Source organism: Brassica oleracea, chromosome C4, assembly GCF_000695525.1.
Source record: "Brassica oleracea var. oleracea cultivar TO1000 chromosome C4, BOL, whole genome shotgun sequence".
Taxonomy (NCBI): Eukaryota; Viridiplantae; Streptophyta; class Magnoliopsida; order Brassicales; family Brassicaceae; genus Brassica; species Brassica oleracea.
Window position 1 is genome coordinate 16,527,349 of NC_027751.1, and position 13,530 is coordinate 16,540,878.

At 32.5% G+C, this 13,530-nt stretch overlaps 1 protein-coding gene across 1 annotated transcript; it reads left to right on the top strand.

Moving 5' to 3' along the window:
• Positions 1–8,919: 8,919 nt before the first annotated feature.
• Positions 8,920–10,448, top strand: LOC106340139 (zinc finger Ran-binding domain-containing protein 2). The gene is made up of 3 exons (XM_013778999.1): positions 8,920–8,977; positions 9,070–9,501; positions 10,178–10,448. The coding sequence occupies exons 2-3, from the start codon at positions 9,096–9,098 to the stop codon at positions 10,186–10,188; spliced, it is 417 nt and encodes a 138-aa protein (XP_013634453.1). The 5' UTR covers positions 8,920–8,977; positions 9,070–9,095; the 3' UTR covers positions 10,189–10,448.
• Positions 10,449–13,530: the final 3,082 nt, after the last annotated feature.

The following is a 13,530-nucleotide window of genomic DNA, read 5'->3' on the forward strand; positions in this document are numbered from 1 at the left end:
AAAGCTTCGTGGGACTGATACAATGTGTCATGTCTCTAGCGGCCTGATGATGCAGCTCTGTCTGCCCGCTGCTGAAGTCGTGATGATCACAGCCACCATTGCAAGCTGCTACGTCACCCCGCTGTAACACTTTGAGCTTCATGGAATTGGTGCGATGATTTCCTGTGACTAGCGGTGTCATCAAGTCGTTGTCTTAACTCGCTGTGTACATTGTGGTGATCGTAGAGACCACCTCATCCTGCTACGGCCCTTTGGATCATATTCTGTTTGACTTGGCTCATTCTTGACCTCTTTTACTCCATAATGCTCTCCAAAACCTCCAATTGGTAACTCCAACACCTAATAATGACTCATGAATGCAAATGCAACCTAATGGTGTCTAAAAGCTACTCTAACTGATTAATATATACACTAAATGGTAGTTAAAATCATGCAAATTCACAAGATATCAATATCGTTCAACAAAGTCTTGCTTTATCTTTGCCAAATCATTTAACATCATTGCTTGTTTGTTGGCTAAAACATCAAATTCTTCAAGTTATGCTTCGTCAACCCACTTAAAGAGATGGTTTGGACCACAACGATAAAATTTCTGTCCTAGATTGCGACTTGTTGATGATGTAAACACAATATTCGTAGCTTCACATTGGCAGTTTCTAGGTATTCTTGGTGCCATATCCATCGATCTTACACTCTTTCACTCACACAATAAAAATCTTCACCCTGTAAAATAATGTCAAAAATAATGACCAGTCGACATCGAACATAGATGAAATTGATCTTCTTACTCTCTATGTGTGACTGGGGTGAAAGACTTGTTGTTTACTCTCTTAAATAAAACGCATCGTTATGTGTTAACGGTTTCTGCCTATAAATCACGACACCTTAAACGGAGGGTTCTGCGTGCTAACGGAGTAGAAGTTGGGGGGTTAAAATGCAGCATAATCGTAATAATATCCCTTTTAACAACAAAAAGTTGTAACATAATTATATTCTAATTTTAATATGAATTGCAGTTATAATTTCAATTAATTATTTTTGTTTTAAAAAAATTACTTTAGGCATAATCCATTTCAAATTATGATAAGTCTGAAAATTACACTAAGATTAATCATAGATTGGTTTTATGTTTTGTATATACTTATGATATATACAACTTTTGTTAGCGTAAAATGAATATCTCCAGTTCAAGTAATCAATATTTGCTAATTTCACAAAAGAAAGCATTTCACTGAGGAAGTTCAAAACCACCCACATACAACATGATAATTAATATACTCATATTTACATATTCCGTTCAAACAACCTAACAGTTTGTTTTCTTATAATTTCATTTCTTAGATATTGTGGTACTACTTATTGACCACAGTCATTTCAACAGTCGTGACCGAAGGTTACTTAAGACCCCAAGGTCTATCACGGCTGAAACCAACATATGCACGTAACAACCTCTGTGCATGTAGAAACCTACGTCCTGAAAATCTGTCAGGGCCCATAGCCCACCTGCGATAAAAGTCAACCTACGACCTGAAGATTCATCACAACCAAAGACAACATACACTGCCCGAAACCAAAACTCAATCATAATATCAATTACAGCCCAAAACCAAAACATACTTTCATTATTTATCCTGGTTCGTCCAATTATGTATTTTCCTTATTTAGTTCCACTTCTGTAACCATTTTTAGCATGCCATTTCTAATTATCATCAATTTTATGTTATAAGCATATCAACTTAAACATAAGTTTATTACATACAATCTATCATGCATAATCCAAAGAATGTGAAAAACATTCTTCAATCCTTGAAAAGTTACATTCAAAGAACAAATAACGAATTTTTCATAAACAACTTACTTAACCGCATAAAATCGAATAGAAAGATCAAAACTCGCTAAAACATAAACTATCAGTTGCCACAAATCATGTCCACACCTTAGCTGAATCTCACAAATTTGAAGGCTCTGAAAATGTTTTCATGCGGAAAAAAAACTCATTTTCTCCTCCTTGTTTGGTGATTCTTCTCGAATTTTGTTCTCAATCAACTCGTTCATGCTCTGAATTATCTCTAAGTCTTGTCTCTGAGAGAAATGAGAACTCAAGCTCGCTTTTATAGGATTTTCAGACTTGGCTGCCAGTTTTCTAACTCATTCTCTATGATACTCTCTTTAGTTGATTCATGCAGACCTGACAGTCTTTTTGTATAATCCCACAATGATAGCTAGTAAAACTTGTCTTACTTGGAACACGCCAAACTTTTATTAATTGGCTATGCGGTTTTGTTCTTTCGTTACTTAGACCTCGATTGTTCCATGATCAGTTTAACGTCACCCAGCCGGAGCCAATGGTGTTTCAAGTGTTAAAGGAACATTCAATATTTAGTTGAAAATCCATATTGTTAAATCCAACCTTCACGACTTCAAGTGTTTCCACAGTTAGAAAAATAAACTTTTTCCAGGAAAACCTCTCTTGATCCATTTTTTCTATAAAATCAAAATAATCCGGGAACGGATCGCTACAGCTCTCTCCCATTTAAAATGAATTCGTCATAGAATCCGCATCAACCAATGGTTGAACACATTGCAATTGGAACAACTCATTATATGCAGCTTTCATCTTGTTTGCATATACTTTTCTATATTTTTTCGAATCTGATCTTGTCCCCACATTATTCTTTTACCAAAGTATCTTGTTTCCTTGATACTCTATTAACTAGAAGCCTTAAACATGGATAAGTAGTCAATGAGCTGACAAATCTGACCTCAAGTCCTCATGTAATAGTGGAACAATCGACACTAGATCCTTTACAATTTTCCTTAATAGAAACATGTGGAACATATCATAGGATGAATGAACTCCTTAAACAAGTCCATATGATAAGTCATTGTGCTAGTCAGTCCAATGATCATGTACTGCTCAATGTACCTTTATTGCATCGTATCCATCTTTACAGCCAAGTCCATATTTTTGTACATTAACTCTTTTTTGCTACACCTTATCTTGGACCTTAACTTCTCTCTCATTTTATCCACATAACCTTTTGTCGATCTTGAGTTTCCTCCATTTCATTTTCTCTTTATCACTTCGAGCTGAACATTTTGTTCCTCCCCAGGTTAATCCAACATAATGGGCTTGACGTGGACAAATTAATATTTGAGTTGAAATTGTTCATGTACCAATCGCAAATGGTTCTTCCAAATTGTATCCAAAATCCAAAACACAAGGCTGAAACATATCCTCTAACTTCTCCGCTCATACGATCAGTACATCCTTAGATGATAAGTCTTACTCAAATGCACCAGAGTGCTCAATATTTTTCAAAATGCAATCAAGAAATTCAAAGAGAATTGTTCATGTCGATCTGATATGGTGCTAACATAAATCCAATGAAGTCTCACCATCTTGCTCATGTCTTGCTAAACTCACTTATCTACCACATTTCCCTTTTGAATTGCATGGAAATGTGCATTATTAGTCAAACAGTCTACTATAAGCCATAGTGAATCATGAAGATTTTTTATCTTTGGTAGCCTGTTCACAAAAATCTATCGTGATCATATTTCAATTTCACTCGGGCATTGGTAACTTAACATCGACCCACTTGGCACTTGATACTTTACCTTTACCAGTTAATATATCGGACTCTTAACCACTCATTCCACAAAATACATTTTCATCCCCGATCAATAGTAGTATCGCTTAAGGTCATAGTACATACATGTCGCCCTTAGTTGTAGGTGAACTTAGAATGATTTGCTTCTTTCATTACCATATTTTAAACTCGTTATCCTTTGGGACACACACTAGTCCACTGAAATAGTCATATCATTATTGGTTTTCAGTACCCTACAACATCATCTTCAATCATCTTAACTAACACATTATTGTCTCCTTGGACCACTCTGATCCAAAACAGCAAATCAGCTTGACCAGCCGCTTCCTCGCCTATATCAACCGTCTCACATGTCAACACTTTCACTTGCAACATTCAAAGCATTGCAATCAATGCTTCTGCTTCCTTCTCTACCAAGACACTTGTTTTCATGTGACTAAACGTATCCACCACTAAGTTAGCCAGATGGTAGGCTATCTCTAAATCTTAGCTTGTGACCATTTCCATCCATTTTCTTTCTCTTAGATTCAATTCCGGCTGAGTGGAAGTATTCCTAACGCTCCTATGTTCCATGAAGACCTGAACTTTTTCTCCATATAGATACATCAACCAAACCTGTAAGAGAATACTTACCACTTCCAACTCTAAGTCATGGTTGAAATAATCTTTGTCATGCTTCCTCAACTTTCAAGCGCATAAGAATCACGCATTCCTTTGAGATCAATAGACACCTAATTTTAATCTCATGTGTGTTAGTGCATAAGCACTCCTAGGCGGATAGTTCTAACACCGGTGTCAATCTAACCATGAACGAATCGACAACTCCGATAGCTTCATCTCTTTTCTCGATCCATGTTGTTCTCAGCATACTGACAAAACCCTAAATTGTACCATTGTGTTCTGATCCATACACTTAGACCTAGAACTAGCAATTTAATTGTATTGATTATAGAAACCTCCATACAAGCTTTGTTTATATGAATCATCATGTTCGAGTTAGTTTTGTTGAATAACTAAGTTTTTTTGTTGTATTATGGTCCATCAGTTGGAATCAGTTTTGTTGTTGGTCCAACAAGTTTCATTTTATTACATAAAAAAAGAATACACACGAATATAAGATATCTTTTATACATAATAATATTTTTTGGAATATCTCAGATTGCATAAAATATAAAGCGCATGTTTTAACCTAGTTATTATTATTTCAAAAATGAATATTCAACAGAAATAAAGTAGCATAGAGTCATAGAGAAGGAATATTCACATCAATTGTATATGTAATATAAACAGTTCTACTATACCTTACGCTGCATTGTCTATGTAAAAACCCCCAAAAAATCTAAGGAAAAAGTCACGACCAATGTACACTTGTTGAGGAGATTGATGTAATACTTAGTCCATCGGGAATATATGCAATTTGTGACACATCTTGTGTGTATTAATTTTGATTCTTTCTTATCGAATCCCCTCGGTGTCAACACGCTAGAATCTTCCCTTTTCTCTATAAACTTGAACTTTATTTACTCTCTTTTCTGTTTATTAAACACGAATGAAACTCAAAACGTTACAAGACCAAATTAAGACGTCGAACAAATAACTACTATATTTTGTTCTAGCTTAGATTTCATCAAAAGAAATTTCCGAACTAACTGTACTTTGTTTTTGTCAACCGAACTAACTTAGAAGGATGATTTATGCTTTCATCGTGGTATTATTATCAAAGGATGGTCCCATACACAATGAGATATTGGCTCAAGGCATATAACGTCTTTCTGTCTTATTTCATCAACCTCGTTTTATTAATCAAACATTGATATCTACCCCGTTTGTATAATATGTATAACAAAATAGACTATTAACTTCCTTACAAAAATAGATATATAAACTCACAAGAATCAAATCCTTTGTACGCGGGTCATACTCACTGGTTAAGGATTCCACTTGGCTTGTCATCTCAAAATTGTCAATTTATTATACAAAAATGTAAGCTTGCTTCTCTTCCAAGAAACATATATAAAAAGAACAAAGAACAACTGAGTGAAGAAGCACACACAGCTTCATCTCGCCGCAACCCAATTTGCTTTAGTTAACATTCCCTCCTTAAAGTAACCTTGCTCGGATACGTTACTATGACAGTGATCTAATACTGTGTCTTTTGAAAAACAGATGCAAAACGTTGTTTTTTTTTTTTTTTTGGTAAAAGATGCAAAACGTTGTTTTTAATTGATTTGACTATCGAGGAAACAAACTAAAGCTATCGGATTGTTACAACCAAATACTTAGTACGTTTAACCAATGTAATATTTCAATGGATGACCATGTGATCTTGGGCTAATGAATGAGTTCTCATGACAATTGTGTATTTTTAATGTTTGGGAGGAAGAAGAATGTTTTCAGACAAGGAGAGGTATGTTTTCCAGCCTAAAACTACGTAACAGAAATTTTATCAAAAAAAAACTACGTAACAGAATTGTTAAGCAAAGGAAAAAAACTACGTAACAGAATCTTAATAAAGAAGTTGGATATATGATATTTTCACAATTTTCTATACACCATGAATATACGGAAAATACGAAAAGAAAATAATTATTGTTTAAAATACACTATTATGACGTATTAGGAAAATGAATTATAAAATGTAGAGAAGTTCCGTAAGATAGTACTAAATTTTTTTTCATCATAAATATAGCACAAAAAAAGATAAAATGACAAAAAATAAAATTCCACTAAACAAGTGGGGTTTAGGATTTTTTAAAAAATATAGTAATATTTAAAATTTAAAATAATAATTTTAAAAAAATAATTTCAAATTATAATTTTTGGATTTCAAAATAAAATTTTGAAAAAAAAAAAAAAAAAAAATTGAACTGAAACTTCTTCTTTCCAATTTTATTTGCTTAAATATATATTTATATTTATAAAGTAAAGATAGAAGGATCTTTTATTTCTTTGATAAATTTCCGTTTACTCATTTTATGTGTACTTTTAGTAAAAAACTTATTTTAAATTGTTTTGGAAAATTTGCTATAAAAATATAATAAATAAATTTATTAATGTTTAGGTTTACAAACAACACCACATCATAACAACACCGCATTACAGTTGTTCAGCATGTTGCCATTAAGACTTTTAGTCTTTCCGATTTCCAATTTGAGAAGGCCATGTGAATGTTGAAGTAGCCGACACCAAGAATTTAAAATCGGACATTTTAGGATAACGTAGAGAATTCATGCTCGAAATGGTAACAGCTATTTGAACTTAATTTGAACCGGTTCATGTAGGGAAGAATGAACTTAGACATGCGTAAGTGAACATTGATTGGTATTTATTTAATCGCTTTTGAATAATTGAAGAAAAAGAATAAAAGTGAGAGAAGAATAAATCGGCATTATAATAAAGAATAAATTCTAACTGAATTTAGTATATATAGTTCTGTAACACTTTAATACTGGTCGCGTTATGGCTGTCCCATATGGCCCTATGCAAGAGAAGAGTACACCCGGGGGAGTCTCATCTATCTTTTTTGGATAACAAACTTTGTTCTTCTTTTCTTGAATGTTCCTTTATCCTTGTTAACAAGATATTGTACACATCATTTATGGTAAAAAAAATAATAGGCATTTCCAGAGGCAATGTATAATATTGCCCATGTAATTAAAAGAAAGTGACAAACATAATATTTTAGAATTAAAAAGAGGGATAATTGATTACCAAAAAAACAAAAGAGTTTTATGTGTTTAGCAAGCAGATCTATGCATGTATTTAAGGAGTATTCAAAGCTAGAAAGGGAAGGTTAAAGATGCAAAGATCTGACGAACAACTTGGACTAGTTAGAAGTGCAGGATTTACAGCTACATCAAGTTTGACAAATGGAATGATTGAGATGTATCTGATGAGCCGTTGACTTGGAAACCGAAGTTGGACCCTATCTGAAGCTGACCTAGATGTTACTTGGAGACAAAGTTGTTGAAGATTTTTTTTAGAGAAGAAAACTCAATGAGAATTACTCGACTTGCTACCATGAGGGTCTTTAGCTGCGTATTAGGCTTATCACTTGCAATTGTATTCTTGACATAAGTGGGTTATCATAGTTTATAATATGAGTGAAAACACAAAAGGCTAGGTGAGAGATTCTAAGATCGTGTATTTGATTGTTTTGTTTAAAAAGATCTTTGTAGGTTACATTTAAAAAAATCTGGTAAAATATATCTTTTTGTAGAGATATTTTCTGTTGTATCATGTGTTAATCGTAGCTTTTGTATTTACATTCGAACCGGTAATAAAATTCAGTAGGTCGATCTCATTCTTATAAAAAAAAGACTTTTTGTTATTAAAATTTTCCTAGTTACTTTTAATGTATGTTTTATGTGATGGGTAAATGATCTTTGGACTTTGAGATATGAATGAGTGCCAATTTTCTCCTCGTTTGGGGTTTTCATGTAAATGGTAAAATGTTCACGGCATAACTTAACATTTTTTCTTTGGTCAAAAAGTTTAACTTAAACATCCATATATCGTTTATATATATTGTAATTCACAACATAATAAAACGAAACGGATAATATATAAGATGTCGAAATCCATTATGGAGGGACACGAATGAAGGGTAGAATTGGAACAAATGGTTATTGGGGGGCAACAGAAAAGAATAATACCCCTTCATCATCTTCTCTTTTACCCACAATAATGCAATTGAGAATCACTTTAAGCCCTCAATGGTGCTTCCGTTATTTCCCTCCTAATTTATCTATCAACGTTCTTTTCCTTCACGTGAAATAGAGTTTCAACTTTTTTATTTAAATTGGCATCCGATGTCTTCTCGACCGTAATGTTTGAATGTAGAAACGTAAAAATATTTTCCTAATCCCATGGACATGATAATGGTGCCACAAACCCAATATGACTGGATCATCCAGAAACTTTAGTTGATACATTTGAAAATTAAATTACAAACAATTCAAAATTATGATATTTTCTTAAGCTTTTAATTAATATATATGAATATACGGGATCTTTCGCCGACGCTCAAAATAATAGCCGGAGCCTGTGAAGCTTGAGAATTCTTGCTATTAAAGGCATACTGGCCAACTATAATCGAAACCGCAGTTGGACAACTCGAATCCGAGTCGACCGAACACTACCATGTATTTGGTTGACCACCTCGCCACATCACAAGGCTAATTCATCCGTGTTAATTTCTTAGTTTAACTTATTTTACAATGTCCTCATGTTGCAGAGAAAGTTGATGGAATCAGCATCTACCTAAATATACATTCTCATTATAATGCTTATATAAAGCCATGTTCCTCAAACAACCAATTCCACCACTTCCTTTAGCTTACTAGTCTCTTGTGTCTTCTCAGGTTCGGCCTTCTCTTTAAATCCAGTCTCCTTCATATATATAAGATTTTACTTTTTGAGTATATTGGCTAAATACTATAAGTAAACTTTTCAGGTGTTTAGAGACTTATATATAGAAAGATGAGCTGGACTGGAGGAGACTGGCTATGTGGGGCGTGTCAGCACGCAAACTTCAAAAAAAGAGAAGCATGCCAGAAATGTGGATACCCCAAGTTTGGAGGGGTAGATGTGTCAACGTACTTGTACAACAGGACTGAGGTTTTGGCTGGTGATTGGTATTGTGGTGCATTGAATTGTGGGAGTCACAATTACGCAAGCCGCACAAGTTGCTATCGATGTGGAATGATCAAAGTCGAGTATACAGATCAGTACTACGGAGCTCAAATGGTTGCTTACGGGAATGATGCCGGGGCTTGTCCTCCCGGCTGGAAAACTGGCGATTGGGTTTGTCCAAGGGTCGGTTGTGGGGTTCATAACTACGCTAGCAGGGTTGAATGCTTCAAATGCAAGACAACAAGAGATTACGGTACGTCAAATTTCTCCTTCTCAATCAGGATAAAACGATCTATTATTCTAAACAAAACTGAAATACTTAGTTCAAAAAAAAATTAACTATAACTTGATAAAATGTGAATTTCATTGATGAACAATGTGCAATTGATACAAGCTACCTTGAATCCCATTCTGCTTGATAAAGCAATTGGGTGGCTAAATGTCCCAAAAAGAATAAAAAAAGACGCTTAAACAACAAACAGGTTTAATCCAGCTCCAAAACTATGACTAAAGCTAAGCTATACAGATTGTAAGAAACAACAATTTCATCCTAGATGGCCCAAGTACCAAGCAAACGCTGAGACCCTGCAAGAAAAGCAACAGTGACCAAAAGAGAGTTAGCCGGAGAACAACACTATAACTTTATATTGCTTAAATATATAAATGAATGATGTTTAAGAAAAACTTTATATTGCTTAAATGAATTAACTTAATCACCTTCACTAGAAAAAAACAAAACCAAAATCTCGATTGAACGCCCGTACTTTTTTACTTTGGACTGAAAAAGGCTTATTCATCGCTCTTTACTCTTTGGAATGTATTTTTTTTTTTGTTCGCTTTTTTTTTTTGTTCACTACTCTTTGGAATGTTATTATATACAATTCTACCATTGGATTGACATATTTTTCGTCTCTTATTTTCTTCTCTAGGTGGCGTCTAGATGGAAGACAAAGAAGAATCACCATTTTAATTGTAACTGTAATTGTCACGTATTTTCAACAAGTGTTACCAGTTTCTAACATGCAAGAGGCCTTCTTACGTTGACTGATAATTCTTCAATTTTGTGCAAATCAAAAGATAGTAACAATTTTATTCGATTAGTATTCTTAGCACAATATAAGACTAGATACTTGAGTTAAGGCTACCCTAATAAGTGCAAATATATATATACAAATAAAAACAATGGATTATTGAAGAGCTTTTTTTCCTTTTTACAAACCATATCGAAAATGAATATAGTGGAATAAAAACAAATAAAATGTATTAGCAGATACAAAAAAATCAAGTACTTTTCTTTTCTTTTTTTTGGTAATCTCAAGTTCTTTTCTTTTTTTTTGAAAAAATGTACTTTTCTTTTGCTCTACCGTTTGTTTAATTATATGTATGTAACTTTCGTTAAGTACTCACGCCATAATTTAATTTACTATGGATTTCTTAAAAGCTGGTTCCGGTAACTACAATGAAACCCGCAGTCACACGAACAAGAATACAGTTTTTCTTTTCTTTTCTTTTCTTTTGGCGTACCTATTCAGTGATCTATTGTATCTACGAAAAAATCGTGTAACAAACAATAACGTTTTAATGTTTATAAACAATTTTGGTTTTCCATTCATCTAAATGTATAAAACATTTTTTTATAATGACATTAGATTGTGACTCGTGCTTAAAAACATAAAATTTAAATTTAAATAATCATTTTAGTGTTTTTTACTTTATTTGTAGATGAGATTTTTTTTTTAAATTTAAATTTGTATATAAAGCTGAATTCTTATTTTGATATGTCAAATATTTTTACTATTTGATTTTACAAAGAGTAATTTTAATACAATTGTAAAGATCCGTCCACATATTTATTAGTCTCTACATCCTACTATAAGTATATAACGTAATAGAATGACTTTTTGACGTCAAAAAAAATATATATATATATAACGTAAAATCATAAATTCAAAATATTTTACTTTAGTTAAGTAGTTGTTTTGAAAGTTAAATGATGAAAATATAATATGCATTACAATAATATAAAATATAAAAAAATATTTACATATAGAAGATTTGTTTATGTATTCTAATATGGTATATTCCATTAGTGTCTCCAAATAAAACAGAAAAAATCTACTAAATAGAAATTCTTGCATATTTCAGAATATGAAAATATGTAACCTAGTTTTCGACTATAAACAACTTGTGTAGAGGAGACACAAATCCTAAAACAAGAAATCGACTATCATATACCAACTGTTGTAGTCCTGACTCTAAGGATCAATAAAAAGACTTCTTTTGATTATTGTTCCTACTGCTTTCTTCTCGTTTCGTAGTACAGACAATTTATCACCTTGAGAGACACGACCAGGATATCATGGTGAGGAGCCATGACTTTCTCATGCTCCTTTGATGTGAAGCTTACACTACAAAAAAAAGTTCACATTGTTATACCACGTTATACTGAACTGCTATCTTAGATGAGTTTGAAATTCCGGTACTTTATAATATTATTAGATAAACGATGTGATAGAGCGAAACTTAAAATACCACTTAATTAATGTTATTTTGAAAATTAGATGAGCGGAAAGATAAAATTATTGATCCCGCCAATACTTAGCAGAAAATTATACTTAAGTGCCAAATATATTAATTAAGCGACTTCAATAATTCTATCAAAATCATATAATAGCATTTTTCTACGCTAAAAAAAAAATATTTTCAAACATTATATTTCGGACACCAAAACTCTAAACTTAAACTACATACCAAATCATAAACTCTTTTTATATCTAAACATAATTTGTAATTTCCAAAATTCTTTAGTTTTATAACTTTAACTTTATAACTAAGTTTTAACATTTATATTTAATACTTCATTTTAATATTTATAACTCCTAAATTAAAAAAAAAAATCAAATTCCAAACCCTATATCTAAACTACAAACCCTATTCCTCAAACCCCAAATATATATGTAATGTACCATAAATTATAAATCTACTCAGTTAAACTAATATTTCCAACTTAAACACCAAACTTAACACATAAATTACATATAAATTACAAATCTAGCTAATTTTCAAATTTTATGCTCAAATTTCATTCTAAATCCCAAACCCCATACTCCAAACCTTAAATCATAACACTAAATTTAATTAATTATAAACTTCAAAACATAAATTTTATATTCTAAAACTAACTCCTACCACTATTTTCAAACCTTAAACCCTAAACCATAAACTTATACACATTAAACTTTAAGTAACCATTAAACTTTAAACGAACCATATTCCCAAACTCCAAACTCTAAACATAAGTAACCATTGAACTTTAAATTTTCTTTTATTTTTAAACTAAATCACCAAACTCTAAATCATAATCACAATCTTAAATTATAAATTTTGTTTTTATATATTTTTAAACTACATATTCTTTTTTAAAACATCAAATATAATATTTTAAAATTTAAAACCTCATATTTTAATATAAACTTTTACTTTTGTTAAAAAAAAATTAATCTCAAATATATAACTAGTAATAATAAAACATTAAACATAAAAAAAAAATTATTTATAAAACTGATATTATTAACAACAATAAATGAAGTAAATTATTTTATTGATTAATCATAAAAACATGGAATTATTTTGGCCATTGATTGATTGGTTTAATCCAAAGGCCCAAAAACATTCTTTTGTGATCTCAGTACTCTCTTCTCATTGGTTGATCTTGCACAAGAAAGATTATTATTTTTGACCACTGATTTTTAATCCAATGGCTCAAAAACATTCATTTGTGATTTCTTTCTCTTTTCTCATTGGACAACTCTTATCTCTTCTCTCTTTTCCATTGAGAACTCACCACCACAAAGTCTTTCTTCTCCACTTCAATCTGCAAATACACATTACTCCTATACGCTCATCCTCTCCTCCTATCTGGATGGCTCCTTCTCCTCCCTGACGCCTACTCCGTGAAGCCTCGTCCTCTGGTTCGGTGGAGATGATGAAGGCGTGAAAGGAGATGACATCATGAAGAAGGAAGAAGAAGATGCAGCAGAGGTGGTGCGGAGATGACAGAGGAAGAAGACGAGGCGGCGGAGATGGTGGTAGTGACTAACCAGACAACGAAGGCAGAGGTAGATGCGGTTCAGAGAAAGGTGTTTTGAGGCTGAGGCATGAAGCACAAGCCACGGAAGCAAGACGTAACAGATGCGGTGGTGCTTGAGGAAGGCAGCGGCTTAGGTTTAGGTTTTGGTAATTAGATTTTGGTTTACTGTGTGTTTAATTAGTGTTTGGTTTA

Coding starts and splice junctions, on each gene's coding strand:
- LOC106340139 (XM_013778999.1), top strand. CDS start 9,096: ATGAGCTGGACTGGAGGAGACTGGCTATGTGGGGCGTGTCAGCACGCA.